Source organism: Chiloscyllium punctatum, chromosome 18 (genome assembly GCF_047496795.1).
Source record: "Chiloscyllium punctatum isolate Juve2018m chromosome 18, sChiPun1.3, whole genome shotgun sequence".
Lineage (NCBI taxonomy): Eukaryota > Metazoa > Chordata > Chondrichthyes > Orectolobiformes > Hemiscylliidae > Chiloscyllium > Chiloscyllium punctatum.
Genome location: NC_092756.1, coordinates 80643627 through 80665475, shown reverse-complemented (window position 1 = coordinate 80665475; position 21849 = coordinate 80643627). Strand labels below are relative to the sequence as shown.

The 21849-nt window shown below is 48.7% G+C and overlaps 1 protein-coding gene across 3 annotated transcripts in view; it reads left to right on the top strand.

Annotated features, from left to right (window-relative positions):
- The first annotated feature begins 229 nt into the window (after positions 1-229).
- The window catches only part of xrcc6 (X-ray repair complementing defective repair in Chinese hamster cells 6), a 35436-nt gene continuing 13816 nt past the window's right edge, over positions 230-21849 (top strand). For all 3 annotated transcript variants that reach the window (XM_072588572.1, XM_072588571.1, XM_072588570.1), the window contains exons 1-8: positions 230-323; positions 1441-1538; positions 4237-4346; positions 6373-6511; positions 9238-9492; positions 11805-11988; positions 15851-16037; positions 20829-20997. In XM_072588572.1, coding sequence (XP_072444673.1) covers positions 1469-1538; positions 4237-4346; positions 6373-6511; positions 9238-9492; positions 11805-11988; positions 15851-16037; positions 20829-20997 — 1114 coding nt within the window. In that variant the 5' untranslated portion in view covers positions 230-323; positions 1441-1468. The remainder of the gene's footprint in view (positions 324-1440; positions 1539-4236; positions 4347-6372; positions 6512-9237; positions 9493-11804; positions 11989-15850; positions 16038-20828; positions 20998-21849) is intronic.

Below are 21849 nucleotides of genomic sequence, written 5' to 3'. Positions count from 1 at the left end.
GAGTGTGGGGACAGGAGTATGGGGGAGTGGTGTGAGGGGAGTGTGGGGGGAGTGTGGGGGGAGGGGAGTGTGGGGACAGGAGTATGGGGGAGTGTGGGGGGAGGGGAGTGTGGGGACAGGAGTATGGGGGAGTGGTGTGGGGGGAGTGTGGGGGGAGGGGGAGGGGACGTGGGTGTTCCTGTGAATGAATAGCCCCGCCCATCCTCCTGCCCGTGCGCCTGCGCAGTCTCCCCGCTCTCGCGAGATTTCCCCGGAAGCGGGATGTGATCGAGCTGAAGCCGCCGGCGCCTCCTCCCGCGGACTCGCTCTCCCTTTGGATCAGCGTGAGGCGCCGTTTGACTTTCCTCCTCCTCCTGCTCCTGGCTGCTTTGTTTCTCCCTATTCCCCCCCCCCCGCTCCTTCTCTCTCTTTCCCTCCTTCCCCCAGAATCAAATTCCAGTGGCTCTACGCGCCGGAAGCTGACCTCTGTCTCTGATTGGCCACAATTAGCCCCATCCCCTCTGCCTATTGGACAATGTCCCTGTCAATCACAGTTACGGTTGGAACAGCCTCTGTTGCTGATAGGCCGTTAACTACCTACCTTCGCCTGCCATTGGTTACCGAGAATGTCTATCACCAATATCTCCTGCTGATTGGCTCTGCAGCCTCCTATGTAAAGCTTCTGATTGGCCGAATCATCTTCTTTCCCCGTCAATCAAAAACGACTCTCTTAAAGTGACAGCACCCTCGCTTTTAAAGAGACAGCAGTTCCTGTCTTAAAGTGACAGCACCATCCTGGGAAATTATTTCAGTTAAAAAGAAAATCATAATTTCCACGCATTTTGTGTCATAAACATCAAGGAACAAAGGAGGGGACCATTCGGCCCCTCAAGTCTATTCCATTTTTCGTGTTCATGTCTGACCTCTGCCTGAATCCTGGTTTCCCAGATTGTTTTTGTTAATACCCTTGAGAACAAAAAGCTGTAAGTCACAGAGGGGCCAGCAGCAGATGTGGTCTGAGAGCAATCCATCAGCTTTTCCAATTCTCAGCCCCAGAGGCCGTAGATACTTAGTCATTGAATATATTCCAGACAAAGATTGATATGGTTTTGGCTACCAAAGGAAACGAGGGCACTATGGAAAAACGGAGTTTGTGTGGAAGATCTGCCATTCTTTGACTGAATGGGGCAACATGGTCAAAAGACCACATGCCCTGCATTTGCTCCTTCCTTGTGTTCTTACACGAGAGGGAACCCGTGTGGTCTTGAAAGAGTGAAACAAATAGTGAAACAAAAAAAACAAAAATGTTTTCTTTAAGAAATCGGCCATGTCCAAAGTGACTTGAATTGCAGAGGAGCAATTCAGTCAGCGAGCTCCCCCAATTTGTCTCCCCCTTATCAATACTGTAATCTCCAGAACGTTTCCTGCGTTAATGTTGTCTCTTGTGCTTCAAACTGACAGGAAAGGAAACATTTCCAACCCAGTAGATATGGCGGATTGGCACGCACACTTTCAGAATGAAGATGAGGAGGATCCAGAAGAAGCTGAGGATAACGAAGGTACACAGAACATAAATAAAATCACCGATATGTCTGTATCCGGAAAACAAAGGTGGCACATTCCACACTTATTACATTACACATAAGAAACAGGAGCTAGAGGAAGCCATTCAGTCAATGAAACCTGCCCCACCATTCTATAAGATCATGTTTGATCTGTCCTAGGCCTCAACTCCTCTCTTGATCCAGCTCCTCATAAGCCCCAATTCTATGATATTTCAAAAATTTACCTACCTACTCTTTATGTACTTACAGTGATCTAGCCTCCACAAGTCTCTGGCATATTGAATCCCAAACATTTGTTACTCTGTAGGAGAAGAAGTTCATTTGCATCTCGGTTTTAAACGATTGTCCCTTATTCTGTAGCTATGTCCATTCATTCAAATCTCTCCCGGTAATGGAAACATCATCTCAACATCTGCCCTGTCAAGCCTCCTCAAGAATTGTATGTTTCGGTAAGGTCACCCTTCCTTATGGGACCAGAACTATACACAGTACTCCAGGTATAGCCTCACCAGCACCCTGTACACCTGACCAGAATTGGATAGTAGACTCCCACTGAGGGCAGACCAGTGTTTTATAAATTTTCACCATAATCTTTTTACTTTTCTTACTAAATATGTCTATTTATAAAACCCAGGATCCCATAGGCCTTTTCCAACCTGCCCTGCCAACTTCAATGACTTGTGCATATCTACCCCCAGGTCCCTCTGCTCCTGCACCCCAGTCAGAATTATACTCTTCAGTCTGACTTACTTTCCTCTCCCAAACATATCTCTTCACATGTCTCTTGAGTTAATGACATGACTGCTCATTCCATCAACCTGTCCGTATACAAAGGAACCTCGATTATGCGAATATCAATTATCCAAACTTCGGATTATCCGAAGGAAATCTCAAGGTCCTGATAGAAACGTTACATCAAAGAGGTGTTTCTAACACTGATTGTGTCTTACAATGATTAAAAATGATCTTGGCTTACTGAAATGCTGCCGTGAACAGTCCTGGACATCAATGGGAGCCCAGGCACCGTCTCCAAATGACTGACTGCATTATCTCTCTCTCCCTCCCTCTCCCTCTCTCTCTCTCCGCACACTTTCCCTGGAGTTCAGGGGTGTACCCTAAACCCAGCTGGGAGGCTTCAGCAATGCGGCAGGTAGCTAACACACAAGTGTGTGCCTGTTCAGATACAAACCCTGAGACAGTGAGAGGGAGCAAGGCAGGCAGAGAGAGGAAAAAGGAAACTTCAGAAAACTCCGAGCCCCAGAGGAGAGGTGTTGAATCAGTTAACCAAATAATCAATTATCCGAATGAAATACTGCCTGCCCATCTTGTTCAGATAATCGAGGTTCCCCTGTATTTGTTTTAGTCACTGATGGGCAGTGTTGGTGAGGCCAGCATTTATTGCCCATCCTTAGCTGTCCCTTGATCATTTCAAAGGCCATTCCTGAGCCACATCGCTAAGAATTGCCAGATCCCATGTCCGAAAGGGGATTGGTGAACTAGATGGATTTTAATGAGGGTCTCACTGGCTAGACTCGAATTTATTGCCCATCCCTAATTGCCCAGATGGTAGTTCAGAGCCAATCACATTGCTGTGGGTCTGGAGTCACATGTAGGCCAGACCAGGTAAGGATGGCAGCTTCCTTCCCTAAAGGACATTAGTGACCCAGATGAGTTGGTACAACAATCAGTAATGGGTTTATGGCCATCATTAGACACTTAATTCCAGATTTTTTGTGAAACTGAATTCAAATTCCATCATCTGCCTGGATGGGATTGGAACCTGGGTCCCCAGAACATGACTTGGGTCACTGGATTAATAGTCCAGTGATAATGCCCATGATTGCCATCAGCATCGTTTTTAATTCCAGATTATTATTAAATTCAAATTTCTCCATCTGCTGTGGTGAGATGTGAACCCACACCTCCAGAGGATTCTGCCTGGTGACATTACCATGACACTTCTTGACGTTTAGTGCTATCCTCCTCACAATATCCCTTGCCTTTCTTAGTTCTGCGTTTACAAACACACTTAAACTTTCACCGTAGATGGCACAATATTCCTCCTGTGTATCTTAGCCACAAATTGCAGAAGGTCTGAGGATGGCTCCTTCACCTGGGTCTTGAACACCTCCTCACTCTCCCTCCTCCCCCTGCAGCCGCACAACAGCGAGTGCCACATGCTGTGTGTCTCCGGCATTTTCTGTCTTCATTTCAGGTTTCCAACGTCTGCAGTACTTTGCTGTGGTTTTGAAGAGGCTGATATCTCTGTTCTCCCAAGTCGGCCTCTCTGAGTGAAGGTGCTGTGGTTACAGTGGTTAGAAGGCTGTTAGACCACAGTTACACACTTTTCCCAAAGGGGAACGCGTGTTAGTTGCGTTGGGACGTTGCAGGGGAACGGAAGTAACAAGAACATAAGAAACAGGAGCAGGAGTAGACTATCTGGCCCATCGAGCCCACTCCACCATTTAATAAGATCATGGCTGATCTTTTCATGGACTCAGCTCCACATCCCCGTCTGCTCACCATAACTCTTAATACCTGTACTGTTCAAAAATCTATCTCTGTCTTACAAACATTCAACTGCTTCACTGGGCAGGGAATTCCTGGCTGGGTCAGAGCAGAGATGGATGTAACGAGCAGGATGTAGTTACTCACACAGTCACCTTCCCCACTTTTCCATTTGTTCTTTTAGAGGATATTAGATACGCAGGAAGAGACAGTTTAATTTTCCTCATCGATGCCTCAGAAGCCATGTTTGAAATGAACAATGAGGACACTTCAGCTTTCGACATGACTATTCAGGTAAGAGGAGGCTGGCGATATCACTGGGATGGGAGACAGTGAGGTGTGCAGATGCTGGAGGTCAGAGTTGAGAGCGGGTTGCTGGAAAAGCGCAGCAGGTCAGGCAGCATCCGACGAGAGGGAAAATCGACCCAAAAAGCTTGATGAAGGGCTTCAGCCCGAACCGTTGATTTTCCTGCTCTTCAGATGCTGCCTGAACTGCTGTGCTTTTCCAGCAACACGCTCAACACCAATATCCCTGGTATGTCCACTGTAGACATGACTGTACAGCTCTGATAGTGTAGTAGTCATGATGCAGGCCCAGTGACCCAGTGGTCCGAACCCCGCTGGGTTACAAGATACACTACAGCAACCAAAGATGTGCGGGTCAGGTGAATTGGCCATGCTAAATTGCCCATAGTGTTAGGTGCATTAGTCAGGGGGGGAAATGGGTCTGGGTAGGTTACTCCTCGGAGGGTCGGTGTGGACTTGTTGGGCCGAAGGGCCTGTTTCCGCACTGTAGGGAATCTAATCTAACCTGAACTCACCAAAGCTCCTTCACCTGACCCACAACTATTCCCATTCGGAAGGACAAGAGTAGCAGACAGATGGGAACAGCACCACCTGCAAATTCCCTGACTGTGCTCAGCTCACATCTGTCACACGCGTTTACAGAAGTAAAACAAGTTTGAAATTACAGGGGGAGAAAAAGCAACATTTTTCATGATCTTGGAAGAGAACTGGGTTTGGAACTTGGCTTCAGATCTCAGGAAAGATAATTAGTCACCCTCCAGCAGAGAGGAGGACCTTGAGAAGAGAAAGTTTCATGTTAGGAATAAAATAATCCCCTGTGGCTAACACAGCCTTTCTGCCCTTGTAAAACTACACTCTCTGACTCAGCATGAGCAACGGCTGCCAGAGGAAGCCTTTTATTGCCGAGGAAGTTTGTGGGTAGTTCTGGTTTTGTTACTCCCCCCCCCCCCCCCCCCCCAAGTTGCCCTTGAGAAGGGCAGTTAGAGGTAGGTTTGGTTCCTGTGGTGTAGGGACACCCAGAGTGCTGTGAGGGAAGAATTTCCAGACTTTGACTGAACAATAGTGAAGGGGCGGCGATATATTTCCACATAAGGATGGTGCGTGGTTTGCAGGGGGTGGTAATCCTACGATCTTTATCCTGTCCTTCGAGAGGTAGAGGTTGTGGATTTGCAAGGTGCTAACTATGGAGCCATGGTGAGTGATAGAGTCATAAAGATGTACAGCACAGAAACAGACCCTTCAAGTCCAACTCACCCATACCGATCAGGTATCCTAAATTAAGGATGGCACAGTGGCTCAGTGGTTAGCACTGCTGCCTCACAGCACCAAGGACCCGGGTTCAGTTCCAGCCTCTGTGTGGAGTTTGCACATTTTCCCCGTATCTGTGTGGGATTACTCCGGGTTTCCTCCCACAGTCCAAAGATGTGTAGGTTAGGTGGATTGGCCATGCTAAATTGGCCATCGTGTTCAGGGATGTGTAGATTAGGTGCATTAGTCAGGGATAGATGTAGAGTAATAGGAGAATGGATCCTGGTGGGAAACTCTTCAGAGGGTTGGTGTGGACTTGCTGGACTGAAGGGCCTTTTTCTGCCCTGTAAGGATTCTGTAGTGATTCTATTCTAACTTAGTCTAGTCCCATTTGCAGGCATTTGGCCCATATCCCTCCAAACCCTTCCTATTCATATACCCATCCAGATGCCTTTTAAATGTTGGCAATGTACCAGCCTCCACCACTTCCTCTGGCAGCTCATTCCATACACGTACCACCCTCCGTGTGAAAAAAATTGCCCCTCAGGTCCCTTTAAAATCTTTCACCTTAAACCTATGCCCTCGGTGTTGCAGTGTATCTTGGAGATGGTGCACACAGCTGTACTTCAGTGACAGAGGGAGTGAATGTTTAAGGTGGTAGTTATGGACTGCTTCGCATTGCTTTAGACTGAATGTCCAGCGCTTTCTGGTTCCCCCAAGAGCTATGGCTGTTCCGCTGCTGACCAATGTAACTGTCTGCTTGTAGTGTGTTCACAGGGTATACACCAGTAAGATTATCAGCAGTGAACGTGATCTCTTGGCTGTCGTCTTCTTCGGGACTCAGAAGCACAAGAATTCTGTAGACTTCAAGCATGTTTACGTCCTCCATGACTTGGACACACCAGGTAATGTTTGCAGCTGGTGCCTGCTTTTCCAGCACCACACGTTTTGACAAATGTTCAGGACCCGTCTGTTTAAAGCTACCTGTGGCGATCTCCTGCCTGCACTCTTAGCTTGGAGGCTTGCTCCATGCAGTTTGCAATGTGGAAAGTGCAGCAGTGAACACCAACGTGATATTGTCAGCTGCTTGTAATTATGTTAGCCACTAATTGTCCCCCTTAATGAGTCCTGAAGAAATGTTACCCTTAAAGGTCAACATCTCCAACTCCTGACGCTGCCTGACTTACCGTGTACCTCCAGCCCGGCCTACCTACTAGTTGTCCCCATTAGCAGTTATTCATCCTCCCAGGCTCATCTGTTATCCACTCCTTTGTCTGTCCAACTCTCTTTCGACTCTTATCTCCACTTATAATTTATCCTTATACCCCCCCCCCCACCCCCACCCTTATCTTACGCATAAAAACCAACATTTTCCTTGCTACTATCAATTATGAGGGATGGTCACTGGACCTGAAACATTAACTCTGATTTATCTCTACAGATGCTGCCAGACCCGCTGAGCTTTTCCAGCAATTTCGGTTTCTGTTTCTGATTTCCAGTGTCCGCACCTCTTTGGGTTTTTACAATGACCGGGTGGTCTGTAAATTGCTGAGAAATGACAATTGGGCCGAACACTGGGGTATTTCACTGACTGGTGAACACGTCGGGATGTCTGAAATGGTGATCGGTGATATATAAATGCAACTACTGCTGCTGTTGCTTTTTCTCCCCCCTTATCGTATTTATCCACCCCATTGGATAAAAGCAAAATACTGAGGGTGCTGGAAATCTGAAACAAACACTGAATGCTGGAGGAGTTCAACATCTGTGGAGGGAGAAACCGAGTTAACAATTCAAGTCTGATATGACTCCTTCAGAGCGGAATGCCTTTGCAATTCTTTGCTTTAATCATTGCTTCACTGAAATTGCCCTGGGCTCAGCATACAAGTAAAGTTAGACTGGGGCGCCTGGTGGACCATAACTCAGTGAGAGACGCTCTTTGGTCTGCCTGAAACTTGCTGGTCTTCCAGAGCAAGGAGGTGAAAGTGGGTACTGCAGATGTTGGAGATTTGAGTCAAGATTAGAGTGGTGCTGGAAAAGCACAGCAGGTCAGGCAGCATCCGGGGAGCAGGAAAATCGAGGTTTCGGGCAAAAGCCCTTCATCAGGAAAGCTCCGAAATGTCGATTTTCCTGCTCCTCAGGTGCTTCCAGAGCAAGGAGTTGATCCTTGATTGAGTTGCAGCTTGGCACATTCCAAGTTCCAAGACTACATTGCTGAGGGATGCAGTAAAGCTTGGGGCAGCTGCCGCCAAGGCACAGAGTGGGGAAAGACTACCACGTAAGGTCTGCCTGCCAAAGTTAAATGGGGGTCTGTTCAGGTACTGCACCTTCCTGCTGCCTCAGGTGTATGTAAATATAATCTAGTTCAAGTAAGAAATGCCTTAGGTTTGTTTGTTGGATTGAGTCAAACTCCAATGTTTGTTTGTTTCTTCAAATACTACTGCATAGAACTGAATCGTTTCACTGACTATGTAATGACTAAAGTATATTAGATCAGATTAGATTACTTACAGTGTGGAAACAGACCCTTCGGCCCAACAAGTCCACACCGACCCACCGAAGCGCAACCCACCCAGACCCATTCCCTTACCTAACACTACGGGCAATTGAGCATGGTCAATTCACCTGACCTGCATATCTTTGGACTGTGGGAGGAAACCAGAGCACCAGGAGGAAACTCACGCAGACACGGGGAGAATATGCAAACTCCACACAGAGAGTCGCCTGAGGTGGGAATTGAACCCGGGTCCCTGGCGCTGCGAGGCAGCGGTGCTAACGACTGTGCCACCGTGTATATCTTTGAAATTAAAAAAAACTAGGCCCTGAATCAGGTGTTACATGCTTCAAGTGGGGTCAAGTAAAGGGAGTTGAAGAGTGTGGTGCTGGGAAAACACAGCCGGTCAGACAGTGTCCGAGGAGCAGGAGAATCGACGTTTCAGGCATAAGCCCTTCATCAGGAATGAGGCTTGTGGGTCGGGGGCTGAGAGATAAATGGGAGGGGGGTGGGGCTGGGGGGGAAGGGAGCTGAGAATGCGATAGGTGGATGAAGGTTGGGGCGGTGATGGTGATAGATCGGGAGGGATGGATTGGATAGATGTGAAAGGAGATGGACAGGTAGGACAGTTCAAGAGGGTAAAGGGAGATTTGGAAACCTGTAAAAGTGAAGTCTTGGTAATGAGAGTAACAACCAGTCAAGTTGGACAGGAAGGGACAAAGAGTCTCCTCGTGAGAGTATATTCACAAATAAGGCCTGTGCAAAGAACAGTGATTAAAACAAAAGTGAAGCTTTTCTCTCTGAATCCGAAAGCACTCGTAGCAAGATAGACAAACTCGCTGCTCAATTCGAAATAAAAGATTTAGATTTAATTGTTGTTCCAGAAACATTGACCTGTGACACATATTGGTGACACACCTTCTTGCCTCCAGTATTCTATAATGAGCCAGGGTTCAATGAGTAACCTCAGGGGATAAAATGATCATAATGCAATCAAATTCCATCTCGGGTTGAAAGGTGTATGGGCAGGTTCCTGCAGTCTCTGTCACTGTCTTGGATTGTGAGCAGATTGGGCCGTTTGCTGGTGTATGTTTAGCCGATCGATGTCCTAACGTGAATCCATCCCCCTGGACACAGGTGCTAAGCGAGTGTTGGAACTGGACCAGTTCGAGGGAGAGAAAGGGAAGCGTTCCTTCAAGGATCAGATCGGACACAGCACGGACGGCTCGCTGGCTGACGCTCTCTGGGTCTGCTCCAACCTCTTCAGTGATGTCCGCCTCAAACTGAGCCACAAGCGCATCATGCTGTTCACCAATAACGACAACCCCCACGCCAAAGACAGCTCCAAAGCACGAATGGCCCGGACCAAGGCCAGCGACCTCCGAGAGACAGGTGGGTGGGCGATTATTACCATCAAACATCGCTATTTATTTGTCAGCAACTGGGCAAAAGAATTGCAGTATGTTACATCCTCACTTAAGCTTCATTCCTAAAATGTGCGACTTTATAACTGGTTGATTGGAAAATACCTAGAGTCATCCAGCATGGAAACAGACCCTTCGGCCCAACCAGTCCATGCTGACCATAATCCCACATTAAATGGGTCCCACCTGCCTGCTCCTGACCCATATCCCTCCAAAGATTTCTTATTTGTGTGCTTAACACAATATCTTTTAAATGTTGTAAGTGTATCTGCATCCACTTCCTCTGGAAGTTCACCCCTCATGATTTTACAAACTTCTATAAGGTCACCCCCTCAGCCTCCGACACTCCAGTAAAAAAATGTCCCAGTTATCCAGCCTCTCCTTATAACTCAAACCTTCCATACCCGGCAACATCCTGGTAATTCTCTTCTGAACCCTCTCCAGTTTAATAATATCCTTCCTATAAACAGGGAGACCAGAACTGGACACAGTATTCCAGAAGAGGCCTCACCAATGTCCTGTGCAACCTCAACGTGACGTCCCAACCCCTATACGCTGAGGTCTGAGCAATAAAGGCAAGCGTGCTAAATGCCTTCTTAAGTGCCCTTCCTTCCTGATGAAGGGCTTATGTCCGAAACGTCGACTCTCCTGATCCTCGGATGCTGCCTGACCGGCTGTGCTTTTCCAGCACCGCACTCTCAACTTTCTACCTGTGATGCAAATTTGAAAGAACTATGTACCTGAACCGCTAGTCCTTTCTGTTCTACAACACCGCCCAAGGCCCTATTTTTAATTCTAGAAGTCCTATTCCTGTTTGTTTTATCAAAATGCAATACCTTGTAGGACCATGAATGGTAATAGAGGTGATTAGGGCCAAGACCATGGAGGGATTTGACTCGATTAAAAACTGTGCTTCATATTCATTTGACATCAAACTGGGTTAGGCTGGAGTTCCACGTAAAAACCTCTTCACTGCTTTGACTGTTATGGCTGACACATGAGGCATGTCCCTCAGGAGTGGCCATAAGGCAGTTTTGGAACAGGAGCTGGTGACCCACCAGTGGATGGAACTGAGGGGCAGGGAGTGACCTACTGTGTCTTAGGAGCTTGCCCGAGACCAGGAGGAGGGATTCTCACAACCTCAACCACTTGCTCCTCTCTTCCCCTCTCCTCATAACCCCTCCCCCCTGCTATACACCTACTGACTCAGGAGAGAATAATATAAATGTACAGGGCCCATGTTAAGACCACGTTAAGACTGGACGCCTTCTTGCAGAGCGCTTTAGGGAACATCTCCGGGACACCCGCACCAATCAACCACACTGCCCTGTGGCCAAACATTTCAACTTCCCCTCCCACTCTGCCGAGGACATGGAGATCCTGGGCCTCCTTCACCGCCGCTCCCTCACCAGCCAACGCCTGGAGGAAGAACGCCTCATCTTCCACCTCGAAACACTTCAACCCCAGGGCATCAATGTGGACTTCACCAGTTTTCTCATTTCCCCTCCCTCCACCTTACCCCAGCTCCAAACTTCCAGCTCAGCACCGCCCTCATGACCTGTCCCACCTGTCAATCTTCCTTCCCACCTATCCGTTCCAACCTCCCCTCCGACCTATCACCTTTACCTCCCACCTCCATCCGCCTATTGCACTCTCAACCCCACCCCCTCCTATTTATCTCTCCACCCCCCCCCCAAAGGCTCCCAGCCTCATTCCTGATGAAGGGCTCTTGCCTGAAAAGTCGATTTTCCTGCCCCTTGGATGCTGCCTGACCTGCCGCGCTTTTCCAGCACCAATCTAATCAAGACCCTCCTCAGTCAATCAAAACCACCCCAGGAAATCATATGGGTCAAAAGCAACCTAGAAAGAAACCATTCTAATCTTCTAGCAAAAACAGAATATGTTGGAAAAACACAGCAGGTCTGGCAGCATCTGTGGAGAGAAAGCATAGTTAACGTTTCAAGTCCAGCACCAATGGGAGCTAGGAAAAGGTTGGCATATATTACAGAAGATGATGTCAGGAGAGAAGGAAATGATGGATGGAGGTAGAGCTCAAAGAGAAAAAAAACCTGTTGGACAGTCAAAGGAGGGGGTAACGATCAGCCTGGGAGAGTGAATGTCCTCTCCTGCTTTCATAATCTCTACCCTGGGCAAGAACTTGAATGATCTGAGGAAAGTAAGGGGAGAAGGTCTTTTTGTGAAAAGGTATTATCGATCGAGAAATGTTAATAAAGTGTGTTGTTGGTGTGAGTGGAGTGTCAGTGCCTTCTCTGTGCGCAGGCATCATCCTGGACCTGATGCATCTCAGGAAACCCGGTGGGTTCGACACATCCCTCTTCTACCGTGACATTGTCAGCGTCACAGAGGATGAGGACGGCGCCGCACAAGGCAGGGAATCGGCCAAGTTGGACGATCTGCTGCGGAAGGTGTGGGCCCGGGACTACAAGAAAAAGGCCACCACCAGGTCAGCGGTCTCAGGAACAGCGCAGAGTCTCCAGGCTCCCAGGAGACTCGGAGGTTTCAGATCGAGTTGGCAGCGCTCTCTTTCCCACGGGGTGCCGATCTCGGCAGCAGTCCCATGGCACAGCGGGTAGCGTCCCTGCCCCTGAGCCCAGGAGCTGCGGGTTCGAATCCCATCCCCAGGACTGAGGAAGGTTCTGTTTGTAATGCAGCCGCGCGCGTTGCTTATCAACCTGTAGCTCCTTCCAACACACAAGCTATGCGTCATAGTCAGCCCTGCCTCCCCTGGAGTGACACCTTTCAAAACCTCCAGCCTCTGGAAACTCATTCAACACCAACAAAAACACTGTAGTGTTCCAGCTGTGAGTGGTTTACACCCATACTCACTCGGGTTTAGAAGGGTGAGACGAGACCTAATTGGAATATGTAAACTGCTAAAAGAGATTGGTAAATTAGACATAGAGTCAAAAAGTGTGGTGCTGGAAAAGCACAGCTGGTCAGGTAGCATCCGAGGAGCAGGAGAGTCAACGTTTCGATCTGCTTCCTGATGAAGAGCTTATGCCCGAAATGTCGACTCTCCTGCTCCTCGGATGCTGCCTGACCTGCTGTGCTTTTCCAGCACCACACTCTCGACTCTAATCCCCAGCATCTGTGGTCCTCACTTTCTACTGGAGCAGGTGTTTCTTCATGTTGGTCAGTGTAGAATGAGAGGTCATAGCTTTAGCGTAAGGGAAATTATTTCTCTCAAAGGAATCTGTAGAATTCACTCCCCCAGAGTGCAGTGGATGCCAGAACGCTAGATAAATTTGAGGAGGCGAGATTCATTAGTAAAGGGTTGAAGGGTTATGGGGGAGAGGGCTGGAGAATGGAGTTGAGGTCTAAGTGAAGATCAGCCATGATTGTATTAAGCGGCGGAACAGGCTTGAGGGGCTGAATGGCCTCCTCCTGCTCTTATGTCCTAAGAGCGACTAAACAGGCTGGGGTTGTTTTGGTTGGAGCAGAGAAGGCTGAGATGTACGAGATTGGGATGGGCATTGATAGAATCAGTATGAGCAAGCGTTTTCCCCCAGTAGAGAAGTCTGTTCCCAGGGGCATATGTTTCAGGTCAGAGGCAGGGGGCTTTGAGGAGAAACCTACTTACCCGGAGTGTGGTGGGAATGTGGAACTCACTGTCTGAACGGCTGGTGGGGGCAGGAACCACCACCACATTTAAAAGCTATTTAGATGAACGTTTGAAATGTCATCACATTAAGGCTCTGGGCCAAACGCTGGGAAATGAGATTACCATATACAGGTGCTGAATGGCTAGTACAGACACAATGGGCAGAAGGACCCCATTCCATGCTGTATCGGAAGGATGTTGTGAGATTTGAAAGGGTTCAGGAAAGACTCACAAGGATGTTGCCAGGGTTGGAGGATTTGAACTACAGGGAGAGGCTGAACAGGCTGGGGCTGTTTTCCCTGGAGCATCGGAGGCTGAGGGGTGACTTTATGAAAGTTTATAAAATCATGAGGGGCATGGATAGGATAAATAGGCAAAGTCTTTTCCCTGGGGTTGGGGAGTCCAGAACTAGAGGGCATAGGTTTAGGGTGAGAGGGGAAAGATTTAAAAGAGACCTAAGGGGGAACTTTTTCACACAGAAGGTGGTACGTGTATGGAATGAGCTGCCAGAGGAAGTGGTGGAGGCTGGTACAATTACAACATTTAAGAGGCATTTGGATGGGTATATGAATAGGAAGGGTTTGGAGGGACATGGGTCGGGTGCTGGCAGGTGGGACTAGATTGGGTTGGGATATCTGGTCGGCACGGACGGGTTGGACCGAAGGGTCTGTTTTCGTGCTGTACATCTCTATGACTCGATATATAACTATAAGCAGATGCAAGCCCGTGTTTTGTCTGCCTGATGTGACAATAGGTGGGAGAAAGCTGACGAGTCAAAGTGGATCTTGGCAGACTTTATGTCTGAGCTCAGGTTTACAATCCATTCAACAATGCAGTGTCACTCAAACTCAGATTGGAAAGGTAATCCCTGGCTACTGTGGGGAAGAGAGGCCATGACAGTTTCTGATGGACTGGAGTGTGGTTTCCATTGAAGTGGAACAGAAAGACTGTTGTTGATGTGGATGGTGTAACATGTTAGGGCGGATTAATGAGCTGGGCCAATTTTCTCTCGTCGAGGTGTAACCAAGCTCTTTAAAATAATGCAACATGTTGCAAGAATAGCAGCCGAGGGTTGGAACTTCACTCGGAGGAAAGGACTAAATTAAAGATTATTATGAGACTGTGACCAAGGAGTCAAATTGGGGATTGCTTCACTTTGGGAATGGTGAGAAGGTGGGACTCAGTCCATCAGGGAATGGTTGAAGAGAACAAACTGGACGCGTTTAAAGGGAAGCTTAGACCAACATTTGGCAGCGAAAGAATGAGAGAGGGTTTAGCTGATCAACAAGAGGAAAAGGAGGAGCTTAAGTAACCTGGTGAGCTGAATGGCCGGTTTCGAGATAAGGTCTAATCCGAGTCAAAAAGTGTGGCGCTGGAAAGGCACAGCCAGTCGGGCAGCATCCGAGGAGCTGGAGAATCAACCTTTCGGATAGACGCTCTTCATCAGGAACGTTGACTCTCCTGCTCCTCAGACGCTGCCTGGCCGGCTGTGCTTTTCCAGCACCACGCTTGTTAACTCTGATCTCCAGCTTCTGCACTTTCTCGTAATTTCTAATCAGCCTGTTCAGAGGAGTTATAACCACACCCCTCGAGCAGGTGGGACCTGAATCCAGGCCTCCTAGTCCAGAGGTAGCAACACTACCTATGAGATGTTACGGAGGGCAGCGAGAGTGTACTCCACCCCCAGGCAGGTGGTTGCCTGCCTGGCCTGTTTCTAGGCTGTAAGTTCAGCACAAGAACATTGGGTACCTCATGTTGCGATGAAGCTGTACTGTTGGTAAATGTGGCAGCTTTTGTCCACTGAAATTCCCACAGTGAGACAAATTACTATTCCTGTTTGCGGATGGTTAACAGAGGAATGAATGTTGTCCAAGATGGGGCCTCCCTGATCTTTTCCTTATTCGTTCATAGGATATAAGCATCACTGCCTGGGTCAACATTTATTGGCCATCCCTGGTTGCCCTTTAGGTAGTGACCGTGAGCCACCTTCTTGAACCGCTGCAGTCCATTGGGTGTAGATAGACCCACAATGCCCTTAGGCAGGGAATCCCAGAATTCCAACTGAAGGAATGGCGATATATTTCTGAGTCAGGACACTGGATCCTGGCACCCAGCTAACTAGGTTGAACAGACTGGGGCTGTTTTCTCTGGAGCGTCGGAGGCTGAGGGGTGACCTTATAGAAGTTTATGAAATCACGAGGGGCACGGATAGGATAAATAGACAAGGTCTTTTCCCTGGGGTTGGGGAGTCCAGAACTAGAGGGCATAGGTTTTGGGTGAGAGGGGAAAGATATAAAAGAGACCTAAGGGGCAATGTTTTCATACAGAGGGTGTGCGTGTGGAATGAGCTTTCAGAGGAAGTGATGGAGGCTGATACAATTGCAACATTTAAGAGGCATTTGGATGGGTATATGAATAGGAAGGGTTTGGAGGGATATGGGCCGGGTGCTGGCAGGTGGGACTAGATTGGGTTGGGATATCTGGTCGGCATGGACAGGTTGGACCGAAGGTGCTGTTTCGGTGCTGTACATCTCTGTGACTCTGAGAGGTAGTCCGGATCTGAGTTTAACCCCTTCGCCCCTAAAGCTGTCACCTTTTGCAGCCACGTGGTGTGCATTAGCAAGTGTCAGCTTTGATGTGTCTCTGCCCTGTTGCCCCTCTCCTTCATGTGGTATTGACAGCATTTGATGTTTCTGACCTTCAGGCTGAACCTGAAACTGGGAGAAGGCGTGGAGCTTTCCGTCGGAGTTTACAACCTGATTCGGAGTGCCAGGAAGCCCACGGCGATCCGCCTTTACCGAGAAACTAACGAGCCGGTCAAAACCAAAACCCGCTGGTTTAACGGGGAGACAGGCAGCTTGCTCCTGCCCAGTGACACCAAAAAGGCCCAGGTAGTGAACCTTCTCATTGCTCAACCATACAGACAACATCCACATGGGGATGGGCAACGACCAGGAGTGAGGGGGCTGTGGTATATTGTAATGTCCCCGGACTAATTACTCAGAGTCTTATGGGTACATGGGTTTCACCGTGGCACATAGTGACATCTGAATTCAGTGAAAATCTGGCATTAAAAACCAAGCATGATAGCCATCATGGAATTGTTAATGGTACCCATTGGTGGGGGGGGGTTGGGTGGGTGGGAGCTGCAGTCCACTAATGTCTTTTAGGGACAGAAATCTGCCATCCTTACCTGGTCTGGCCTACATGTGACTCCAGCCTTACCACGATATGATTAACTCTGAGCTGCCTTTTCAAATGGTGAAGCAAGACTTTAAGTTCAAGGGGCAGTTGGGATGGGCATTAAGGGTGTCACGGTGGCCCAGTGGTTAGCGCTGCTGCCTCACAGCGCCAGAGACCCGGGTTCGATTCCAGCCTCAGGCGACTGTCTGTGTGGAGTTTGCACGTTCTCCCTGTGTCTGCGTGGGTTTCCTCTGGGTTTCGTCCCACACTCTGAAGACGTGCAGGTCAGGTGCATTGGCCATGGCAAATGTGAGGTTGCGGGGATAGGATAGGGGGCTGTATCTGGGTGGGATGCTCTTCAGAGGGTCGGTGCAGATTCAATGGGCCAAATGGCCTCTTTGTGCACTGTAAGGATTCTATGGTTCTTCTATGATTCTAACTTCTGGCCTTGCCAATGGCGCACATAACACCAACAATGACACCCACATCCCGGGAGTGAAAACAATAGGTCATCAGGCCTCACCAGGCTTGCTCTGCCATTGAGTAAGATCGTGGATGATCTGATTGCAACTTCAAATTCACACCCACCTGCCCCCAATAACCTTTCACCCCCCCCCCCACCCCCCTTTTCTTAACTAGGATCTATCCACCTCAGCCGTAAAAAAGATTCAACGGCTCTGCTTCCAGCAGCTTCTCCGGGAGCACGTTCCAAAGATTCGCGACTCTCTGAGAGAAAAAAAGAATCTTACCCCTCTCTGTTTTAAATGGGCAACCTCTGAGTGACAGTCAAAGAGGTTGGTGCTGGAAAAGCACAGCCGGTCGGGCATCATCCGACGAGCAGGAGAGTCAACGTTTCAACCTTGTTCAAGATCCTTCAACACGCCCATCCAGTCAAGACCCTGTTGGTTCATATTTGTCCCATCCACGTCACCTCTTCCAGCAGACACAATCCGAACCAGTCCAAACTTTCCTCACAACACCACTTTCTCGCTCCAAGTACTGGTCTGGTAAACCTTCTCTGAACTGCTTCCATATAAATGACTGAAGCATAATCTCCCTACTTGTGCATTTAATCCCTTTGCGATAAATTATATCATCCTGTTAGCTTTCCAAACATAGAATCTCAATTTGTAGCTTACAACTCATCCATGCTGACCAGGGTTCCCAAACTAAACCAGCCCCACTTGCCTGCGTTTAGTCCATCTTCCTCTGAACCTTTCCTATTCATATGCCTGTCCAAATGTTTTTTAAATGCTGTAATTGTGCCTGCATCTACCACTTCCTCTGGCAGTTCATTCCTCACACGAATCACCCTCAGTGTGAACAAATTACGCCTCAGATATCTCATTCCCCTCTCACCTTAAACCTATACCCTCCAGTTTTGAACTCCCCTACCCTGGACAAGACCTTGGCTATTCACTTTATCTATGCTCTCATGGTTTTATAAACCTCTATAAGGTCACCCCTTAACCTTCTGTGTTCCCAGGAAAAGGTGTCCCAGTTTATCCAGCCTCTCCTTATAACTCAAACCCTCCATTCCTGGCAACACCCTGGAAAATGTTGTCTGATCCCTCTCCAGTTTAATGATATCCTTCCTATAGCAGGGCAATCACAACTGTGGACAGTACTCCAAAAATGGCCTCCCTGATGTTCTGTACAGCCGCAACATGATGTCTCAACTCCTATACTCAATGGACTGACCAATGAAGGCCAGCATACCAAATGCCTTCTTTACCACCTTGAAGAAGGGTTACACCCGACACGTTGATTCGCCACCCCCTGATGCTGCCTGCCTTGCTGTGTTCCTCCAGCCTCCTGCCTGTCCCTCCTGATGCTGCCTGCCTTGCTGTGTTCTCCCAGCCTCCTGCCTTTCCCTCCTGATGCTGCCTGCCTTGCTGTGTTCTCCCAGCCTCCTGCCTGTCCCTCCTGATGCTGCCTGGCTTGCTGTGTTCCTCCAGCCTCCTGTCTGTCCTTCCTGATGTTGCCTGCCTTGCTGTGTTCCTCCAGCCTCCTGCCTGTCCCCCCTGATGCTGCCTGCCTTGCCGTGTTCTCCCAGCCTCCTGCCTGTCCCTCCTGATGCTGCCTGCCTTGCTGTGTTTTCCCAGCCTCCTGCCTGTCCCTCCTGATGCTGCCTGCCTTGCTGTGTTCTCCCAGCCTCCTGTCTGTCCCTCCTGATGCTGCCTGCCTTGCTGTGTTCCCCCAGCCTCCTGCCTGTCCCTCCTGATGCTGCCTGGCTTGCTGTGTTCCTCGAGCCTCCTGCCTGTCCCTCCTGATGCTGCCTGCCTTGCTGTGTTCCTCCAGCCTCCTGCCTGTCCCTCCTGATGCTGCCTGCCTTGCTGTGTTCCTCCAGCCTCCTGCCTGTCCCTCCTGATGCTGCCTGCCTTGCTATGTTCCTCCAGCCTCCTGCCTGTCCCTCCTGATGCTGCCTGGCTTGCTATGTTCCTCCAGCCTCCTGCCTGTCCCTCCTGATGCTGCCTGCCTTGCTGTGTTCTCCCAGAGTCCTGCCTGTCCCTCCTGATGCTGCCTGCCTTGCTGTGTTCCTCCGGCCTCCTGCCTGTCCCTCCTGATGCTGCCTGCCTTGCTGTGTTCCTCCGGCCTCCTGCCTGTCCCTCCTGATGCTGCCTGCCTTGCTGTGTTCCTCCGGCCTCCTGCCTGTCTAACTCGGATACCAGCATCTGCAGTGTTTTTGTCTCTTTACCACATTGTCTATCTGCAACTCCACTTTTGAGGAACTATTTACGTTACTGGATTATCTCTGCTGATCTGATGTGAGAAAATCTGACCTGTGTTCTGAGTTATGAGTGCTGAGCACATCTGTGCCTCTCAGCTCAGTTTGCCAGAAGGAAATTGTTGTAAACAGATGGCTCACTAATGTCACACAACGTGATTATAGTAATCCAGAGGACCATAGGGTTGCTGTCTCATTAGAGAGAGAGAGAGAGAGACAACTGACGTTCACTTTAACCTGAGGGTCACTGTGCCTGATGCAAGGGTCATGGTGGAGAAACCCAGACCTTCGCGATAACATCAGCTGGGGCGGCAATTGAAGCCATGTTGTTGCCTTCACTCTGCGTCACAAACCAGCCGTCCAGCCAACTGAGCGAACCAGCCTTGCACGGTGATAACGTTCCACAGCGTTATCAGTTCCTGTTCTCAGTTGACTTTGAGATGGGCGATCTGAGCTGAGAGGTACAAACATGCTCAGCACTAATAAGACTGGTCGTGTTTTTTTCCACGTAAGATCAATTCTTGTTTTCAGTTTGACATTGAGATGGGAGATCATCACATTTACATCAGCGTCAACTTATAAACTCAAATGCCTGCAACCTAACTCACACCGAGTCCTGTGGTTAGCAACTTACATTGTCCTAGCAACGCCTGAATTTTCAAATTCTCATCTTTGATTTCAAATACCTTCATGATCTCCCAATCTCTGTTCCCTCCTGTAGCCCCACAGTGCTATGATATCTCTTTGAGATCTCTGTACCTCTCAGAGTGTCATCTCTTGCATAACCCTGATTTTCTGCATCATTGGCAATTGTATCCTGCAGCTGTTGGGACCTATGTGCTCAAAGTCTGTCCCTAAACCTCTTTGTTCAACTGTCTCTCTCTTTCTCTCTCTTGCCCATCCTTCTCTTTCTCTCTCCCTTTCCCTCACTCTCTTAAGACAGCCTCTTTGACCAAGCTTTTGTTCCCCTGAACTAACCTCCTTATGTGACTTGTTGTAAAATATAATCTTATAGGGCTGCTGTGAAGAAATGTGGGATCATTTACCATGTTAAATTTGCTCTCTAAAGACAAATTATTTATTCTTTCTTGGGTGTGGGTGTCACTGACTAGGCCACAATTCCTATTCCCATCCCTAATTGTCCTTGAGAACGGTGATGAATCACTGCAGTCCATGGGCTGTAGGTACACCCAGAATGCCGTTAGGAAGAGAGTTTCACAATTTTGACCGAGTGACATTGAAGAGACTGTGATAACAGTTGCAGCTCAGAATGGAATGTGGCTTTGGAGCGGAACGTGAAGCTGATGGTGTTCTTCTGCATCTGCTGCCTTTGTCCTTCTCAATGGGAGGTGTCCCAGGTTTGGAGGCGCAGTGGAAGGAAATATAGTGAAGTGGTGCAGTGCATCTTGGAAATGGTACACACTGATAGAAGTGGTCATGTGTTTGGAAAGTACAGTTTAAGGAGTTTTGGTGAATTTCTGCACTGTGCCTCATAGATGGTACACACCACTGTTACTGAGCATCGGTGGTGGAGGGAGGGAGTGCTTGTGGATGTGGTACCAATCGAGGGAGGATGTTTTGTCCTGGATGCTGTCAAGCTTCTTGAATGTTGTTGGAGCTGCCCGCATCCAGGCAAGTGAGGAGTATTCCATCAGATAGTGTAGATGGTGGACGGACTTTGGGGGGGTCAGGAGGTGAGTAACTTAAAAGCTCTTTTGTACAGTTTCGTGCAGCTGCAATCCTGATATTGTTCCTTTTTTTTTGTCCTGAGGTTTACGGACGCAGGCAGATTGTTCTGGAGAAAGAGGAAATAGAGGAGTTGATGAGGTTTGATGCTCCAGGCTTGGTCCTCATTGGTTTCAAGCCACTGTCTCTGTTAAAGAAGCACCATTACATCAGAACGTCCCAATTCATTTACCCAGAGGAGACGATGATAACAGGTAACCCGTCACCATGTGGCTTGAGACTCCAGAGTTTCTCCTCTTGGGGGGAGGGGGGGGAGGGGAGAGGGGAGAGTCGAGTCGATGGTTCAGGTTACAAACCCAGTTGGGAGAAAGTTAAAAATCACACTACACCAGGTTACAGTCCAACAGGTTTATTTGGAAGCACTAGCTTTCGGAGCGACGCTCCTTCATCAGGTGGTTGTGGAGCAGAACCATAAGACGCAGAATTTATAGTAACAGTGTCATGGACTGTAATATTAGACTTGGGGAGAAATGACGGGGAAACTGTGCTGGCGGCATGATCAGTGAAAAATGCTATTTTCCTAACAGCGAATGTTGCAGCATGTAGTGGGGAAGAATATTACTGTTGCGGGGATGGGGGTGGTGGTTGGTGGCATTGAATACTAATACATTGCACCCAGACTAAACACAGCTGCTGCTGCTGCTGCTGCGTCACTGCTCAGAATACCTCAACCCTGCGTCACTGTTTGACACGAGCTGAGAACTTTGATGACTAAGAGCTGAGAGAATGGCACTGAGCTCATTGTAACTTCTCCCCGTGGCCCACTTCTCCCCCCCCCCCCCCCCCACCATTAATCCATGATATTTCTGTGTCCCCCAGTGGCCAGCAGAGGCTGAGTCACTGAACATATCCAAGGCTGAGTTAGATTTTTCGATCAATCAGGAAGTTATCAGCTATGGGGCCAGGCGTTCAGGTTGGAGTTAAAGCCACAATCTACCAAGGTAGCTGTGCTGAAGCAACTGGTGGAATTTAAATTCGGTTCCTAAATGTGGATTTCTCAAGCTAATGTCAGTAACAGTAAGCACCACAATAGTCATCAGTTGTGC